The 21,317-nt window shown below is 40.0% G+C and overlaps 1 protein-coding gene across 4 annotated transcripts in view; it reads left to right on the forward strand.

The window, feature by feature from the left end:
• The first annotated feature begins 425 nt into the window (after positions 1–425).
• Positions 426–21,317, forward strand: part of LOC133623637 (gephyrin-like) — a 51,479-nt gene continuing 30,587 nt past the window's right edge. The window contains exons 1-12 of one of the 4 annotated variants that reach the window (XM_061986878.2): positions 588–680; positions 6,008–6,086; positions 6,158–6,215; positions 6,282–6,374; positions 9,078–9,172; positions 9,273–9,339; positions 11,347–11,649; positions 14,096–14,197; positions 16,120–16,257; positions 19,350–19,392; positions 19,468–19,605; positions 19,703–19,795. In XM_061986878.2, the coding sequence (XP_061842862.2) occupies positions 617–680; positions 6,008–6,086; positions 6,158–6,215; positions 6,282–6,374; positions 9,078–9,172; positions 9,273–9,339; positions 11,347–11,649; positions 14,096–14,197; positions 16,120–16,257; positions 19,350–19,392; positions 19,468–19,605; positions 19,703–19,795 (1,273 nt within the window). In that variant the 5' untranslated portion in view covers positions 588–616. Of the gene's footprint in view, positions 681–6,007; positions 6,087–6,157; positions 6,216–6,281; positions 6,375–9,077; positions 9,173–9,272; positions 9,340–11,346; positions 11,650–14,095; positions 14,198–16,119; positions 16,258–19,349; positions 19,393–19,467; positions 19,606–19,702; positions 19,796–21,317 lie in introns of all 4 variants that reach the window. The other 3 variants (XM_061986880.2, XM_061986881.2, XM_061986882.2) reach the window with 3 other exon arrangements.

The raw sequence follows: 21,317 nt of genomic DNA on the forward strand, positions 1-21,317 counted from the left end.
AAATTAAATGAAATAAACATTTGAATGCATCAGTCTGTGTGCAATGAATAAATATAATGTACAAGTTACACCTTTTGAATGCAATTACTGAAATAAATCAAGTTTTTCAAAATATTCTAATTTACTGGCTTTTACCTGTATATATGTATATGATGAGTGTGTATGTTACTCATCAGTTACTCAGTACTTGAGTAGTTTTTCCACAACATACTTTTTACTTTTACTCAAGTAAATATTTGGGTGACTACTTCTTACTTTTACTTGAGTAATAAAGCTCTAAAGTAACAGTACTCTTACTTGAGTACAATTTCTGGCTACTCTACCCACCTCTGGAAATGTTGCATTCACTTGTCAGATCGATACCGGAATTTGCAGTATTGCCCACCCCTAAGACACAGCTAACTTTTAAAAGACTTCCTGCCTTGTTTAATTTATTTCCAAAGTAGCTGTTTGGGGGTTGTACATTAGACGAGTGAAGTAGTGTACTGTTAATGGTGTTGTAAAGCAGGCTGGAAGACACACAGCAGCAGCCAGCGTCCTCCAGAGGTGGCGCGGCAGCCCGCTCACTATTCTATATTCCTACATGCTGTCACAGTGCAGGCAGGGCGACGTAAACATGGCGACGGACGGGATGGTGCTCACCAACCACGACCATCAGACTCGAGTGGGGATCCTGACCGGTAAGGCCAAAAGAGGCCATTAAAGTGCCCGGCCAGGCCAAACTAGGCCATTAAAGGCGGACGAATCGTGCAATCTTGTGTGCTTTGTTGGCGTCACGATGCGAGCTACACGAGCTAGTTAGCTAGCAGCGTGAGAACCGCTCATTGGACTCCCGCTAGCTGCTGCTAGCAGCCGCCTGGCAGGTGCCACACATGTGGCGGAGGCTTTAAAACCACGGCGGAGTCTTTATTCAACATTCATGTCTTATTCTGTATCATTTCACATACACTATATGGCGCTTTAGTAGAACCAGCGTAAAGCGACGGAGTGGAAGCGGACATGCGGGGAAATCCCTTTCAAAATAAGTGGCTATTCCCGCTCGAGCTCGCTCCGCTCTCGTTGCGGTGTCGTGCTTTTATTTTGACGTCGCGCGCCGAGTTTCCGGTAAAGGTCTCTTCTGTTTGCTACCTTCACGGTGTCATTTCTCGCCGTGTAATAACGATTGTCTACACGAGCTGCATAATTCATGTCTTTTTGCAGATTTGTCGGCTGCCTTTGCGTGTGTGCAGCATTTCGTGATCACCACCACATCTGTCCGTTTGACACACTTCGACGGCGCGGTCTGTCATATTTAACACATAAATGACATCATAATGTAATTAGGCGAGGCGCATTAAACGTAATACTCTTCTGTAGGTCTACTAATTAGCGCGGCTGGCCTTTTTTTCTGGAGAGTGGTGAAGAGCAGGATAGTCGCATGACAGTCACAAGTAGGCCCACTGCCTTTTTCTCCAAGGCAGGAGGAGACGTGAGGAAAATGCTCAAAGAGGATGCAAGCCAGCAGCCGACTAGGAAAACCCGAATAGATTGTCACAAGTTGGACCCTGCTGACAGTCCACTTGGGTCACATCCACACATGTAGTGGTACCAAACATGACAACAATACAGTTGGGTCACATCCACACATGTAGTGGTACCAAACATGACAACAATACAGTTGGGTCACATCCACACATGTAGTGGTACCAAACATGACAACAATACAGTTGGGTCACATCCACACATGTAGTGGTACCAAACATGACAACAATACAGTTGGGTCACATCCACACATGTAGTGGTACCAAACATGACAACAATACACTTGGGTCACATCCACACATGTAGTGGTACCAAACATGACAACAATACAGTTGGGTCACATCCACACATGTAGTGGTACCAAACATGACAATACAGTTGGGTCACATCCACACATGTAGTGGTACCAAACATGACAACAATACAGTTGGGTCACATCCACACATGTAGTGGTACCAAACATGACAACAATACAGTTGGGTCACATCCACACATGTAGTGGTACCAAACATGACAACAATACACTTGGGTCACATCCACACATGTAGTGGTACCAAACATGACAACAATACAGTTGGGTCACATCCACACATGTAGTGGTACCAAACTTGACAACAATACAGTTGGGTCACATCCACACATGTAGTGGTACCAAACATGACAACAATACAGTTGGGTCATATCCACATATGTAGTGGTACCAAACATGACAACAATACAGTTGGGTCACATCCACACATGTAGTGGTACCAAACATGACAACAATACAGTTTTGTCACATCCACACATGTAGTGGTACCAAACATGACAACAATACAGTTGGGTCACATCCACACATGTAGTGGTACCAAACATGACAACAATACAGTTGGGTCACATCCACACATGTAGTGGTACCAAACATGACAATAATACACTTGGGTCACTTCCACACATGTAGTGGTACCAAACATGACAACAATACAGTTGGGTCACATCCACACATGTAGTGGTACCAAACATGACAATACAGTTGGGTCACATCCACACATGTAGTGGTACCAAACATGACAATACAGTTGGGTCACATCCACACATGTAGTGGTACCAAACATGACAACAATACAGTTGGGTCACATCCACATATGTAGTGGTACCAAACATTACAACAATACAGTTGGGTCACATCCACTTATGTAGTGGTACCAAACATGACAACAATACAGTTGGGTCACATCCACACATGTAGTGGTACCAAACATGACAACAATACACTTGGGTCACATCCACACATGTAGTGGTACCAAACATCACAACAATACAGTTGGGTCACATCCACACATGTAGTGGTACCAAACATGACAACAATACAGTTGGGTCACATCCACACATGTAGTGGTACCAAACATGACAACAATACAGTTGGGTCACATCCACATATGTAGTGGTACCAAACATGACAACAATACACTTGGGTCACATCCACACATGTAGTGGTACCAAACTTGACAACAATACACTTGGGTCACATCCACACATGTAGTGGTACCAAACATGACAACAATACAGTTGGGTCACATCCACATATGTAGTGGTACCAAACATTACAACAATACAGTTGGGTCACATCCACTTATGTAGTGGTACCAAACATGACAACAATACAGTTGGGTCACATCCACACATGTAGTGGTACCAAACATGACAACAATACAGTTGGGTCACATCCACACATGTCGTGGTACCAAACATGACAACAATACACTTGGGTCACATCCACACATGTAGTGGTACCAAACATGACAACAATACACTTGGGTCACATCCACACATGTAGTGGTACCAAACATGACAACAATACAGTTGGGTCACATCCACACATGTAGTGGTACCAAACATGACAACAATACAGTTGGGTCACATCCACACATGTAGTGGTACCAAACATGACAACAATACACTTGGGTCACATCCACACATGTAGTGGTACCAAACATGACAACAATACACTTGGGTCACATCCACACATGTAGTGGTACCAAACATGACAATACAGTTGGGTCACATCCACACATGTAGTGGTACCAAACTTGACAACAATACAGTTGGGTCACATCCACACATGTAGTGGTACCAAACATGACAACAATACAGTTGGGTCACATCCACACATGTAGTGGTACCAAACATGACAACAATACACTTGGGTCACATCCACACATGTAGTGGTACCAAACATGACAACAATACAGTTGGGTCACATCTACACTTGTAGTGGTACCAAACATGACAACAATAAACTTGGGTCACATCCACACATGTAGTGGTACCAAACATGACAACAATACAGTTGGGTCACATCCACACATGTAGTGGTACCAAACATGACAACAATACACTTGGGTCACATCCACACATGTAGTGGTACCAAACATGACAACAATACAGTTGGGTCACATCCACACATGTAGTGGTACCAAACATGACACCAATACACATCACTAACTGTACAATGTCTGCTGTCATCAGGAGGCCGACTCCTAGGATGTTCATATATTCCCATTTTGATGAAGAATGACTCATAAGGGGGGTGGAACCAATCGTCTTTTCATGTCGCTCTCGCCATTATTGGGTCTAAATTGACTGTCAAAGTGTACCAACTTGTCGGAATACATGCTCTTCCTTCTACTATCCAGGTGAGAGGCATGATTTATGATCTAGAATCAAGTTTGACGAGCAAGGAAATGAGGAAGCAGCTGATCAGTTGACAATGTCAACATTGTGATGACAGCGCCACTATAAATAGTTTGTCTCCTTATAATAACAATATGACTCATACTTGTTAATATTTATAATAACAATATCACTATTACTTGTTAATATTTATAGTAACAATATCACTAATACTTGTTAATATTTATAACAACAATATCAGTAATACTTGTTAATATTAATTATAACAATATCACTATCCATCCGTCCATCCATTTTCTACCGCTTGTATCTTTCGGGGTCGCTGGAGCCTATCTCAGCTGCATTTGGGCTGAGTACACCCTGGACAAGTCGCCACCTCATCGCAGAGACAATATCACTAATAATTGTTCATATTTATAATAACAATATCACTAATACTTGTTTATATTTACAATAACAATATGACTAATACTTGTTAATATTTATAATAACTATATCACTAATACTTGTTTATATTTACAATAACAATATGACTAATACTTGTTAATATTTATAATAACTATATCACTAATACTTGTTTATATTTATAATAACAATATGACTAATACTTGTTAATATTTATAATAACTGTCATGTCTGTGTAATCATGTTTTGTTTTAAGTCATGTTTTGTTTAGTTTCTGGCTTTTCACTCCCTTGTCTTGTTTGCATGATTACCCATTAGTTTCACCTGTTCCACGTTTGGACTCATTGTGCACTCTTGTTTGTCACCATAGCAACCATTAGTTTTCACCTGTCACGTCACGCACCTGTTTCACGTTTTGAGTCACGCACCTGCTTTCACTAATCATGTCCATAGTGTTTAAGTTCATTCATTTTCTGTTGTTCGTCCTGACGACACACCACATTTATGCTCTGTCCATTGTTTCATGTCCATGTTCACGCTGCTCCCTTTTTGTCCATGCCAAGTAAGTTTTCTTTATTCAAGCCATAGTTTTCAAGTTTTGTTTAATTGTTCATAGTTTATTCTCCGCCACTGTGCGCGCCTTTTGTTTGATCCTTTCTTTGTAGTTAAATAAATCATGTACCTTAATTCCCGTCTCGCCCGTGCCAACTTTCCGTTGCATCCTGGAAAAGCACACACCCCGGACCAAGTCCTGACAATAACAGTATGACTAGTACTTGTTAATATTTATGATAACAATATCACTAATCCTTTATAATATTAATAATAACAATAGCACTAATATTTGGTTAATATTTATGATAATAATATGACTAATACATGTTAATATTTATAATAACAATAGCACTAATATTTGGTTAATATTTATAATAACAATATGACTAATACTTGTTAATATTTATAATAACAATAGCACTAATATTTGGTTAATATTGAAGTCACCAAATGTAAATGGGATATTATTGGCACTTTTTGGATGTTTTTTTTATCGTTTTTTTATTTTTTATTGAGTTTTTGTTGGAATACACCTGATTTTGGGATTTGTTGGCAACCGGCGGGTTTTATTTGGTGAGGATATAAGGAAAATAATATTTCAAACTTGTGCCATTTTTGAGGAATAACCAAGTAATGCTGACAATGTTCCAAAAGTGATCTACTAAGTGTAAGTTGAAAGGATGCCTGTGGTTGTTCAGACTAATATGTTCATTTCTGTGATACATGTTGTCAATGTGATGAATAGTTGTGGTATTATTACCCGAGTAACTGAATTGCCTATTATGACAAACATACTTTCAGTAGTTCTCATGCTGTCATTTATGTTTGGCCTTTTGTGAAATGTCCTCCCCAGTCAGTGACAGTTGTTACAAGAACTTGGCTGAGGACAGAAGTGGGGTCAATTTGAAGGACCTGGTCCATGATCCTTCGCTGTAAGTCTGCACCTGCATTCAGCACATACATCTTTACATTCACACTAATTCTCTCTTTTCCCCACCTGCAGGTTAGGTGGCGTCATCACAGCCTATAAAATTGTCCCAGATGAGCTTGATGAAATCAAGGTACCGGACTTTGCTTCAAGTCCACGTGCAATCAGGGTGTTGGCATTTTCTGTCTTTTCCTCACAGGAAACTCTTCTGGATTGGTGTGATGACCAGGAGCTTAATCTCATTCTCACCACTGGAGGAACTGGATTTGCACCCAGAGATGTGACACCAGAGGTACACACATTTAGAGATGTGACACCAGAGGTACACACATTTAGAGATGTGACACCAGAGGTACACACATTTAGAGATGTGACACCAGAGGTACACACATTTAGAGATGTGACACCAGAGGTACACACATTTAGAGATGTGACACCAGAGGTACACACATTTAGAGATGTGACACCAGAGGTACACACATTTAGAGATGTGACACCAGAGGTACACACATTTAGAGATGTGACACCAGAGGTACACACATTTAGCCAGGGATGGTCATGTTTGAGATCGGAATCTCACAGCAACTCACGATTCAAAATTGATCCCGATTCTTAGGGTAACAATTCCTATCAGAATCAATTCTCGATATGTGTTTGTGTCTGTGTGTGTACGGTATATATAATGTCAATATGGATGTTATTTGTATATGCATCACAACATCTTCTTTCGTTAAAAAAAAAAAAGTATATAATGTTTATAAAGTCAGTAAATATGTCCCTGGACACATGAGGACTTTGAATATGACCAATGTATGATCCTGTAACTACTTGGTATCGACATGATCCATACCTAAATGTGTGGTATCATCCAAAACTAATGTCAAGTATCAAAGAAGAGAAGAATAAGTGATTATTACATTTTAACAGAAGTGTAGATAGAACATGTTAAAACAGAAAATAAGCAGATATTAACAGTAAATGAACAAGTAGATTAATTGTCAATTTTTAGAGTTTGTCCCTCATAATGTGTACAAAATAATAGGTGTATAAATGACACAATATGATACTGCATACGTCAGCAGACTAATTAGGAGTCTTTGTTTGTTTACTTACTACTAAAAGACAAGTTGTCTTGTTTGTCCACTTTTTTATTTAAGGACTTAACTGCAATAAGAAACATATGTTTATCGAAATAATTTTAGTACCGGTACCAAAAAATTGGTATCGTTGCAACACTACTATGTGTGTGTATGTGTGTGTGTGTGTATATATATGTGTATATATATATATATATATATATATATATATATATATATATATATATATATATATATATATATAATGTATGTATAAGTATATGTTTGGTATATATATAATTACTGTATGTGTATATGTACATATATGTGTGTATATGTGGATATGTTTATATACTGTATGTGTATATACACATAAATATGTGTATTTGTCTTTGTATATATACACATCGACAAAAGGCAAAAGCAGTGAAGTTGTCAGGTTGTGTAAATGGTAAATAAAAAGAGAATACAACAAATCCTTTTCAACTTATATTCAATTGAATAGACTGCAAAGACAAGATATTTCATGTTGGAATTTGATGCCTGCAGCATGTTTCTAAAAAGCTGGCACAAGTGGCAAAAAAGAGTGATAAAGTTGAGGAATGCTCATCAAAGACTTATTTGGAACATCCCACAGGTGAACAGGCTAATTGGGAACAGGTGGGTGCCATGATTGGCTGTAAAAGCAGCTTCCATGAAATGCTCAGTCATTCACAAACAAGGATGGGGCGAGGGTCACCACTTTGTCAACAAATGCCTGAGCAAATTGTTTAAGAACAACATTTCTCAACAAGGAATTTAGGGATTTCACCATCTACGCTCCGTAATATCATCAAAAGGTTCAGAGAATGTGGAGAAATCACTGCACGTGAGCCATGATATTACGCACCTTGGATCCCTCAGGCAGTACTGCATCAAAAAGCCACATCATTGTGTAAAGGATATCACCACATGGGCTCAGGAACACTTCAGAAAACCACTGTCAGTAACTACAGTTGGTCGCTACATCTGTAAGTGCAAGTTAAAACTCTACTATGCAAAACCAAAGCCATTTATCAACAACACCCAGAAACGCTTCGCTGAGCCCGAGCTCATCTAAGATGGACCGATGCAAAGTGGAAAAGTGTTCTGTGGTCTGACAAGTCCACATTTCAAATTGTTTTTGGAAACTGTGGACATCGTGTCCTCCGGACCAAAGAGGAAAAGAACCACCTGGACTGTTCTAGGGTGAAAGTGTAAAAGGCAGCATGTGTGATGGTATGGGGGTGTATTAGTGGCCAAGACATGGGTAACTTACACATCTGTGAAGGCACCATTAATGCTGAAAGGTACATACAGCTTTTGGAGCAACATATGTTGTTATCATGGACACCCCTGCTTATTTCAGCAAGACAATGCCAAGCCAGGTGTTACAACAGCGTGGCTTCATAGTAAAAGAGTGGGTACTAGACTGGCCTGCCTGTAGTCCAGACATTGAAAATGTGTGAAGGCTAAAATATGAGAAGGGAGACTGTTGAACAACTTAAGCTGTACATCAAGCAAAAATGGGAAAGAATTCCACTTCAAAAATGTGTCTCCTCAGTTCCCAAACCTTTACTGAGTGTTGTTAAAAGGAAAGGCCATGTAACACACTGGTAAAAATGCCTTTTTTGCAATGTGTTGCTGCCATTCAATTCTAAGTTCATGATTATTTGCAAAAAAAGAAGAAAGTTTCTCAGTGTGAACATGAAATATCTTGTCTTTGCAGTCTATTCAATTGAATATAAGTTGAAAAGGATTTGTTGTATTGACCATTTACACAACCTGACAACTTCACTGCTTTTGCCTTTGTAATAGCAGACGTTTCAAATAAGAACATGATCAAACAGTGACTATTTATCAGTCATTGCCTGACCCTCCATCCCTCATACCCGTTGTAGGCCACCAGAGATGTGATCGAGAGAGAGGCTCCAGGTATGGCTCTGGCCATGCTGATGGGATCCCTTAACGTCACGCCACTTGGCATGTTGTCCAGGTGAGGATTTCAGTCTCACTTTCCAGCCTTCAATACTCACTTGTTAGCAAAACATACTGTGGTTTGACCCCAGCCTGTTCTCCTGTGCTCTCCATCCCAGGCCAGTGTGTGGTATCCGTGGTAAAACTCTGATCATCAACCTTCCGGGGAGCAAGAAAGGCTCTCAGGTATAGTTCTTGGACCTTGGTATCTCTGCTTTTCTCACACACTTAACTGATCCATTTGAAGACAAATTCCACTGGTAAATTAGTCAATAAATACATTTGATTTATATAGCCTTTCTTACAGAGAGAGCTCACAAAGTGCTTCAAGTAGTGAAATACAAATAGTACTAACAAAATGAGAAACAGAAACATTGCAAAATAAACTCATGGAAATAGTATATCAAGGAAAGGAACAGGCAGCCGGTGCAAGGATGCTAAAACGGTTGAACATGACCTGCTCAGTGGCCTAGTGGTTAGAGTGTCCGCCCTGAGATGGGTAGGTTGTGAGTTCAAACCCCGGCCGAGTCATACCAAAGACTATAAAAATGGGAGCCATTACCTCCCTGCTTGGCACTCAGCATCAAGGCTTGGAATTGGGGGTTAAATCACCAAAAATGATTCCCCGCCACGGCCACCACTGCTGCTCACTGCTCCCCTCACCTCCCAGGGGGTGAACAAGGCATTTGACCCATCCGGGTCAAATGCAGAGGACACATTTCACCACACCTAGTGTGTGTGTGACTATCATTGCTACTTTAACTTCAAAATGTGGTTAGCCCTTTGTCTTGGTGAGGGAGTTGTCCAGTGGTTCTACCATGATGTGCTGACTGGAAGACCTTGTTAATGACTTCAAACTCACTTGGTGAGGGAGTTGTCCACTGGTTCTACCATGATGTGCTGACTGGAAGACCTTGTTAATGACTTCAAACTCACTTGGTGAGGGAGTTGTCCACTGGTTCTACCATGATGTGCTGACTGGAAGACCTTGTTAATGACTTCAAACTCACTTGGTGAGGGAGTTGTTCACTGGTTCTACCATGATGTGCTGACTGGAAGACCTTGTTAATGACTTCAAACTCACTTGGTGAGGGAGTTGTCCACTGGTTCTACCGTGATGTGCTGACTGGAAGACCTTGTTAATGACTTCAAACTCACTTGGTGAGGGAGTTGTCCACTGGTTCTACCATGATGTGCTGACTGGAAGACCTTGTTAATGACTTCAAACTCACTTGATGAGGGAGTTGTCCGCTGGTTCTACCATGATGTGCTGACTGGAAGACCTTGTTAATGACTTCAAACTCACTTGGTGAGGGAGTTGTCCACTGGTTCTAACCATGATGTGCTGACTGGAAGACCTTGTTAATGACTTCAAACTCACTTGGTGAGGGAGTTGTTCACTGGTTCTACCATGATGTGCTGACTGGAAGACCTTGTTAATGACTTCAAACTCACTTGGTGAGGGAGTTGTCCACTGGTTCTACCGTGATGTGCTGACTGGAAGACCTTGTTAATGACTTCAAACTCACTTGGTGAGGGAGTTGTCCACTGGTTCTACCATGATGTGCTGACTGGAAGACCTTGTTAATGACTTCAAACTCACTTGATGAGGGAGTTGTCCGCTGGTTCTACCATGATGTGCTGACTGGAAGACCTTGTTAATGACTTCAAACTCACTTGGTGAGGGAGTTGTCTGCTGGTTCTACCATGATGTGCTGACTGGAAGACCTTGTTAATGACTTCAAACTCACTTGATGAGGGAGTTGCCCACTGGTTCTACCATGATGTGCTGACTGGAAGACCTTGTTAATGACTTCATACTCACTTGGTGAGGGAGTTGTCCACTGGTTCTACCAGGATGTGCTGACTGGAAGACCTTGTTTATGACTTCAAACTCACTTGATGAGGGAGTTGTCCACTGGTTCTACCAGGATGTGCTGACTGGAAGACCTTGTTTATGACTTCATACTCACTTGATGAGGGAGTTGTCCACTGGTTCTACCATGATGTGCTGACTGGAAGACCTTGTTAATGACTTCAAACTCACTTGGTGAGGGAGTTGTCCACTGGTTCTACCGTGATGTGCTGACTGGAAGACCTTGTTAATGACTTCAAACCTCACTTTCCCTTTCTCACATTCCACAAGATGTGGCCGTTCACACATGTTAAAACTCCACATCTTTTTGTTTCCAGGAGTGTTTTCAGTTCATCCTGCCGGCTCTGCCCCATGCTATCGATCTGCTCCGCGAGGCCACGGTCAGGGTGAAATGTGTACATGCCGCCTTGGAACAGCTGCCCTCTCCTTCCTTCCTGCTGGCCAACGCCCACACCAACACGCACGCCCACTCGCACACCATGGAGCGAGGCACCCAGTGTGAAGAGGAGGAGGACGAGGAGGAGGACGAGCGGCGGAGAGGTCGCCACGCACACCACCACCACCACAATCACCACCAGCACGGCTCTTCCCACATCACCGCAGCTGCTATTGCTGCCAAGGTAATTTGCACCTTTGAAAAGTCAACATAGATGATTGCAGCAATGAGTAAGGTCACAGTGGCTCAGATAATACTGATGATTCAGCAGATGTTTTTGTTGTCTGCACATCAAGTCCTGGTCCACCCTGTTCTTCCATAGAAGACAAGGCCATGCCATTTTTATTTCATTGAACTTTTTTTTAACCAAGAGAAGAATCCCATTGAGATTAAAAACATTATTTCCAAGGGAGTCCTGGCCAAGACGCAGCAAAGTGACACATGAAAATGGACATTCAGTAAAACATTCCTTCAAATGCTCTGTTTCAATTTGAAAGTTTACTTGAGTTTATTATTTTTTGGTCAGTGGTCAACAAAATAAACAAACACTTTTACATTCATAAATTGACAATTTTACAGACCTAACGGGTTCAGACCAGACCTGGGCAAATTAAGGACCGGGGGCCACATGCGGCCCGTTAAAATGTTCAATCTGGCCCGCCGAACATTCCCAAATCATTTGTTTAGATGTTTAAGATGTAAAGTGTAGCTGCCATTATGATGTGCACGCATGTGTTGTAATGAACTTCAACTATACTAAGTCTTTACATGCTTGGAATCTGCATGATATACTAGTTACTATGGTCATCTAATTAGTTACTATGGTCATCTAATGAGTTACTATGGTCATCTAATTAGTTACTATGGTCATCTAATGAGTTACTATGGTCATCTAATGAGTTACTATGGTCATCTAATGAGTTACTATGGTCATGTAATTAGTTACTATGGTCATCTAATGAGTTACTATGGTCATCTAATGAGTTACTATGGTCATTAATGAGTTACTATGGTCATTAATGAGTTACTATGGTCATCTAATGAGTTACTATGGTCATGTAATTAGTTACTATGGTTATCTAATTAGTTACTATGGTCATGTAATTACTTACTATGGTCATGTAATTACTTACTATGGTCATCTAATGAGTTACTATGGTCATCTAATTAGTTACTATGGTCATGTAATTAGTTACTACGGTCATCTAATGAGTTACTATGGTCATCTAATTAGTTACTATGGTAATGTAAGTCACAGCAGCTCATATGAGGTACCAAGCAGTGTGGGTGTGGAGTGTTTCCACAGCCTGAAATGTGGGTGTCAGGGAAAGACGTGGAAGGAGATTTTTACAACAAAGTTCTAAACTTAGTGATGTATCACATATATCAGATTGTAGGTGGGTTTATTTTTACCCTTCACGTTCATATTTCACTGTTTGTTTGTTGCATTTTTGTTGTGTTTCGTTTGATTGTAAAATATGTGGATGGAGAAGGTGTGTGACGTTCATATGTTGTCAATATTCAGTGTTTTATCCTTCATAGTTGACATATTGTTATGAAGGTGTGTTACTACATTATATATATACTTGCAGTGTGTATATTGTACATATTACATATTGTTATGAAGGTGTCTGTTACTATATATATGTATATATAATGTAGTAACAGACACCTTCATAACTATATGTAATATGTGCAATATACACACTGCAAGTACATATATAATGTAGTAACATACACATTCATAACATACATATACCCGCTCGTCAAGGTCTTCTTTTTCTTAGCCCGTTTACATGGCGTGCAAAACATCTTTCCATCTTCATAAGTCAGCCATTTGCTGAGAAGTGTCTCCTGAGGCCATTTGTCATTGAAGATTGGTTTCTTGGCTTTATGACCAAAACAATAACACGCCCTAGTCCTAATACCGCAAATGCAGTATTTGTGATCAATAAAACTTTCACTGAATCAAAATGTAAGAAATTGTACCTGAGAGTGCATTACTTTGAAGTTGATTAATAATTAATCATTTGACCCGGCAAATATAAACAAAACACCGGCGGAAAGCGATAATCGATTAAAACATTTTTAAAAACAAGCAAACCGGGCGGTTAAAAAAATAATAAAAATCTGCGTCCGGAAGAGGCGTGGACTTCCGGAAATTGGCGTCCTTTCTGATTTCAATGTGTAAAAAGACACAAAAAGTGCGTTAACACCAACACTGAATATATTCGGTCCATGTGGCTTCAATCCATGTCAACTTGAGTCTTCAGTTCATGACTTCAGTTGTACACAAACATGGAGGCTGGAGCAACAGAAGACACAAACTCTATTTTGAAAAGCACACACCTGGGAACGGAGACTAGATGATGTCAAGTACTTGTGTGGTTTTCTGTCACATGCTGTCCCTCATCATTGTTGTTGTGCCAGTACTTCTGAAGGTCCACTGTATGTACAGTAACATTACCACTTTTTGTCAATGAGCCCATTTCATGTCATGCATCTGTTCATCTGGATCCATGTGTGTGTGTGTGTGTGTGTGTGTGTGTGTGTGTGTGTGTGTGTGTGTGTGTGTGTGTGTGTGTGTGTGTGTTTGTGTCCCTTTCTTGCATGTTGTTGTGTTCCATCAGACCAGCCATGCTGTGGTCATGGCTAAGGGGGGTCCCTACCTGCTCAGCACCACGCCTGCACTTCCCACTCATTTCACCTGCTCCTGTAGCCATGACCAGCAGGTGAGGCAACGCCATCCCTTCCTCTCCCCCACCCATCCATTCACACTTTAACTTTTCTTATTGCTAATTAGGAGGATGACCTCACATTATGATGTTCTTTTTACGCTTTAAACCAGGGGTCGGCAACCCAACATGTTGAAAGAGCCAAATTGGACCAAAAATACAAAAAACTAATCTGTCTGGAGCCGCAAAAACTTAAAAGCCTTATTTAAGTGTTATGTACAGTGGTGGTCAAAAGTGTACATACACGTGTAAAGAACATCATCTCATGGCTGTCTTGACTTTACAATCACTTCTACAACTCTTATTTTTTTGCGATGTAGTGATTGGAGCACATACTTGTTGGTCACAAACAACATTCATGAAGTTTGCTTCTTTTATGAATTTATTATGGCTCTACTGAAAATGTTGGGTCCAAAGTATACATACAGCACGTACATTATCAATTTTGGTGATGTAGAAATGTTACAATCAAATCAAATGAGCTTCATGGCCTCTTAAGTTCATGTGAGTGATTATGATTGTTGACTTCTCTGAGCACATTGCAATAGGGCTCATGTGATGCAGTCATTAGACTCGCTTACAAACGCCCCAACGGGAAAGTCAAAGGAACTCGGCACAGATCTGAAAAAGAAAAATAATTGACTTGAACAAGTCAGGAAAGTCACTTGGAGCCATTTCAAAGCAGCTTAAGGTCCCAAGAGCAACTGTGCAAACTATTGTTCGTAAGTATAAAGTGCATGGCACAGTTTTGTCACTGCCACGATCAGGAAGAAAACGCAAGCTATCACCTGCTGCTGAGAGAAAATTGGTCAGGATGATCAAGAGTCAACCGAGAACCAGCAAAAAGCAGGTCTGCAATGAATTGGAAGCTGCCGGAACACAGGTGTCAGTGTCCACAGTCAAGCATCGCCATGGACTGAGAGGCTACCATGCAAGAAGGAAGCCCTCGCTCCAGAAGCCACACCTTAAGGCTCGTCTAAGGTTTGATGCTGATCACATGGACAAAGATAAGACCTTCTGGAGGAAAGTTCTGTGGTCAGATGAAAGAAAAATGGAGCTGTTTGGCCACAATACCCAGCAATATGTTTGGAGGCGAAAAGGTGAGGCCTTTAATCCCAGGAACACCATCCCTACCGTCAAGCATGGTGGTGGTAGTATTATGCTCTGGGCCTGTTTTGCTGCCAATGGAACTGCTGCTTTAAATTGGACAATGAAAAAGGAGGATTTTCTCCAAATTGTTCAGGACAAGCTAAAATCATCAGCCCGGAGGTTGGGTCTTGGGCGCAGTTGGGTGTTCTAACAGGACAATGACCCCAAACACACCTCAAAAGTGGTCAAGGAATGGCTAAATTAGGCTAGAATGAAGGTTTTCGAATGGCCTTCCCAAAGTCCTGACTTAAAGGTGTGGACAATGCTGAAGAAACAAGTCCATGTCAGAAAAGCAACACATTTAGCTGAACTGCACCAAGTCAAGTGTTGATTGATTGATTGAAACTTTTATTTATTTTAAGATTGCACAGTACAGTACATATTCCGTACAATTGACCACTAAATGGTAACACCCCAATACGTTTTTCAACTTGTTTAAGTCAGGGTCCACGTTAATCAATTCATGGTACAAATATATACTATCAGCATAATACAGTCATAATACAATTTAGTGGTCAAGCAGAAGCTTGTGGATGGCTACCAAAAGCGCCTTATTGCAGGTAAACTTGCCAAGGGACATGTAAGCAAATATTAACATTGCTGTATGTATACTTTTCACCCTCACATTTGCTCACATTTTCATAATAAATTCATAAAAGAAGCAAACTTCATGAATGTTTTTAGTGATCAACAAGTATCCAATTACAGTTTGACTTGAACATAGTTGTGCTTCTGGATGATCCTAATGTTTACGTTGTCTTAACCTGTAGATTCCGGACTCGATCATTTCTCGAGGTGTTCAGGTGCTTCCTCGAGATTCTGCCTCTTTGAGTTCCACCCCTTCTGAGTCACCCCGGGCCACGCAGGCGACCTCACGCCTTTCCACCGCATCATGCCCGACACCCAAGGTACGCACACATGCACACCTTTCCTGTTGGCCTAGCACAGGGTGTCCTACACAGTCAGCATGGAGCCAAAGTTCAAAGCACAGTTGGCTTTAGTTTGGCCTCTAACTAACCACGGCCCATGGCTGGGTGGACAAGATGGTCGGTCTTGTCGTGTGCAACACTAATTCCAAGTGTCTTGTAAATAACTAATACGTTTATGTAGACTGTAGAACATGATTAAGTCCAGGTCGAAGAAAATAACCGTTTTGAGAAGTATGTCAGAAATGAGCCCAATATTTGACCTCCGTTGTTTTCTAGCCTAACCAAACAATCCCACCAAGGTCTGATCCAAAATTCAAAACAGTGATTTTTGGTGCCACCCTAATGCAGTCAATCACATTCCTAAATGTGAACTAGTATTCTTGGTGATCTGCACCCATTTAGTAACGTGTCAGCAAAGAGTACAAATGCATTTATTTTAATATGCATCACAACAAAAATGGTGATATTTAAAACATGGATAGATGTTGATTGTCCAACTCATACTGACTGGTATACACACATAATAAATACTGACTGGTATACACACATAATAAATACTGACTGGTATACATACATAATACATACTGACTGGTATACACACATAATACATACTGACTGGTATACACACATAATAAATACTGACTGGTATACACACATAATAAATACTGACTGGTATACACACATAATAAATACTGACTGGTATACACACATAATAAATACTGACTGGTATACACACATAATAAATACTGACTGGTATACACACATAATACATACTGACTGGTATACACACATAATAAATACTGACTGGTATACACACATAATAAATACTGACTGGTATACACACATAATAAATACTGACTGGTATACACACATAATACATACTGACTGGTATACACACATAGTAAATACTGACTGGTATACACATGTAATACATACTGACTGGTATACATACATACATACTGACTGGTATACACACATAATACATACTGACTGGTATACACACATACTATATACTGACTGGTATACACACATAATAAATACTGACTGGTATACACACGTAATACATACTGACGGGTATACACACATAATACATACTGACTGGTATACACACATAATAAATACTGACTGGTATACACACGTAATACATACTGACTGGTATACACACATAATAAATACTGACTGGTATACACACATAATACATACTGACTGGTATACACACGTAATACATACTGACTGGTATACACATAATAAATACTGACTGTTATACACACGTAATACATACTGACTGGTATACACACGTAATACATACCGACTGGTATACACATGTAATACATACCGACTGGTTTATACATGTAATACATACTGACTGGTATACATACATAATAAATACTGACTGGTATACACATACATAATAAATACTGACTGGTATACACACATAATACATACTGACTGGTATACACACATAATACATACTGACTGGTATACACACGTAATACATACTGACTGGTACACATAAATAATAAATACTGACTGGTATACACACATAATACATACTGACTGGTATACACACGTTATACATACTGACTGGTATACACACATAATACATACTGACTAGTATCCAAATACATAGTGACTGGTATACACACATAATACATACTGACTGGTATCCACACATAATAAATACTGACTGGTGTATACACATAATAAATACTGACTGGTGTACACACATAATAAATACTGACTGGTGTACACACATAATAAATACTGACTGGTATACACACGTAATACATACTGACTGGTAAACACACATAATAAATACTGACTGGTATACACACAATACATACTGACTGGTATACACACATAATAAATACTGACTGGTATACACACATAATACATACTGACTGGTATACACACATAATAAATACTGACTGGTATACACACGTAATACATACTGACTGGTATACACACATAATAAATACTGACTGGTATACACACATAATAAATACTGATGGTATACACACATAATACATACTGACTGGTGTATACACATAATAAATACTGACTGTTATACACACGTAATACATACCGACTGGTATACACATGTAATACATACCGACTGGTATATACATGTAATACATACTGACTGGTATACACACATAATGCATACTCACTAGTATCCATAAATAATAAATACTCACTGGTATATACACATAATAAATACTGACTGGTATACACACGTTATACGTACTGACTGGTATACACACATAATACATACTGACTGGTGTATACACATAATAAATACTGACTGGTATACACACATAATACATACTGACTGGTGTATACACATAATAAATACTGACTGGTATACACAAGCTATGAAGATGATATCAGTAGAAAAAACAGCATTTATTGGAGATAATAATGCGTCATATATTGGAATATGGGATCCATTATTTAAATGTGTTTCAACTATTAAATGAACCTAAAATATGACGTCTTTTATCTTTGTGGTAAATATTGCACACAAAGTGTTGTCAAGCTTATGGGATTGTTTAGTTATTTTAAAAAATTCTTTATAAATGGCTGTGATGATAATGTAAATGAGGGATTTTTAATCACTGTTACATCGTAATTGTTCTTGGTATCGATGCTGTTGTTGATATTTTACATTTTTGTTTGACTACTATGGATTGTTTGTGTGTCCTCTCAATGATTCTCTTGGTTGCTTTTCCCAATGTTGCTGGACCACCTTTGGATTGGAATTGGACTTGTATTATTGTCTTTTATTTTGTTGGACTGATTAAAAATGTAGTATTTAAAAAAAAAAGACATACGAGACATCCAACAAAATAAAATTAGAGTATAACATTTCATAGAAGACACAACATGAATCCACAAAGGTTCATAAATCCTGTATTATGAATCACTGGTTCTTTTATCTCTGGCGAAAGTCACAAGTAAATGTGTAAGCAACTTTCAGCGGTAGACACCCGCCTCCTTGGACGGTCCGAGGTCATGGACGTGTTGATACTCACCGTGTCCTCACTTTGACAACCCGTGTCCCTCTTCAGGTTCAGTCCCGTTGTGGCAGTAACGAGAACATTCTCAGAGCCAGTAAGTCTTGTTCACCATTCAGACTTTCTGCTAGCGTGTAGTTCTGCTGCCAAATGTCCCTGTGACATGTGTCAGGTCACAGTGCGGTGGACATCAGCAAGGTGGCACGACGTCATCGCATGTCCCCGTTTCCTCTGACATCCATGGACAAAGCCTTCATCACTGTTCTAGAGATGACTCCTATTCTTGGGATTGAAGTCATTAACTACAGAGGTCAGTGAGTCAAGAGAACTGATTATGACAGTCATCACATGCACACTGGTCTTGTTGAATAGAAATGTTCAAACAATTCCCGCGCTCTTGTCTCTAGACGGTATGGGTCGAGTGCTCGCTCAGGACATCTACGCCAAAGACAACCTTCCTCCATTTCCAGCCTCTGTTAAAGATGGCTACGCTGTAAGAGGTAAGTTTCAAGCTTCACTTGTTCAGACCTTTTTTTAAAATTTGACCAGTGGCGGGACGTGTGTTTCCCACCTAGGCCTTCAGTGACTTCAATAAATACCATCATTTATGTCAACACATGGTTACGGCTGGAACAATATCAGTCAGGGCCAGCAAGGCCTTCTCTGCTGGCCTAACATAACCAGGAATCATCATCATCATAATTCAAGATAAAAGTCATTTTAATTGACTTTCCCTAAATATATAAAAGGATTCACATTCTCTTCATGTCATATTATGCTCCTTGCACTGATGGGTTTTTTTTAACTTTTACTTTGTATCCAAGCACAATTCAGCTAGCTTATGTTGCCATGCTGTGCCAGAATCAACAATGTGTGTGCACTGTAAGTGAACGGGCACATACAGTTGATAGATAATTGCCATAGCCAATCAGATCAACAGTTGTTGTCAGTAAGGCCTTCGAGCTGGCCTCACGCTGTGATTGGTTACTCACTTGGCTCCCAAGTGAGTATCCAATCACAAGTTGCGAAAACAGGAGCCATACTAGCCATAGAATGTAAATGATAAATGGGTTATACTTCTACAGCGCTTTTCTACCTTCAAGGTACTCAAAGCGCTTTGACACTATTTCCACATTCACCCATTCACACACACATTCACACACTGATGGAGGGAGCTGCCATGCATGTTGTATGCATGCATGCGTGATGCATCATGTTGTATGCATGCATGTGTGATGTATCATGTCGTATGCATGCATGCGTGATGCATCATGTTGTATGCATGCATGTGTGATGTATCATGTTGTATGCATGCATGCGTGATGTATCATGTTGTATGCATGCATGTGTGATGCATCATGTTGTATGCATGCATGTGTGATGCATCATGTTGTATGCATACATGTGTGATGTATCATGTTGTATGCGTGCATGTGTGATGTATCATGTTGTATGCGTGCATGCGTGATGTATCATGTTGTATGCGTGCATGCGTGATGTATCATGTTGTATGCGTGCATGTGTGATGTATCATGTTGTATGCATGCATGTGTGATGTATCATGTTGTATGCGTGCATGTGTGATGTATCATGTTGTATGCATGCATGTGTGATGTATCATGTTGTATGCATGCATGTGTGATGTATCATGTTGTATGCATGCATGTGTGATGTATCATGTTGTATGCATGCATGTGTGATGTATCATGTTGTATGCATGCGTGTGTGATGCATCATGTTGTATGCATGCATGTGTGATGCATCATGTTGTATGCATGCATGTGTGATGTATCATGTTGTATGCATGCATGTGTGATGTATCATGTTGTATGCATGCATGTGTGATGTATCATGTTGTATGCATGCAGGTGTGATGCATCATGTTGTATGCATGCATGTTCCAAATAAACACAAACTCAACTCAAGTCAACACTGTCAGAATGTGTGGCCTAGAAAAGCAAGTATAGAGAATATTTGAGTATAGGATTAGAGCGAGAGCGATACATGCAGGATGGCAATAAG

Source organism: Nerophis lumbriciformis, linkage group LG26 (assembly GCF_033978685.3).
Source record: "Nerophis lumbriciformis linkage group LG26, RoL_Nlum_v2.1, whole genome shotgun sequence".
In the NCBI taxonomy this organism is placed as follows: Eukaryota; Metazoa; Chordata; class Actinopteri; order Syngnathiformes; family Syngnathidae; genus Nerophis; species Nerophis lumbriciformis.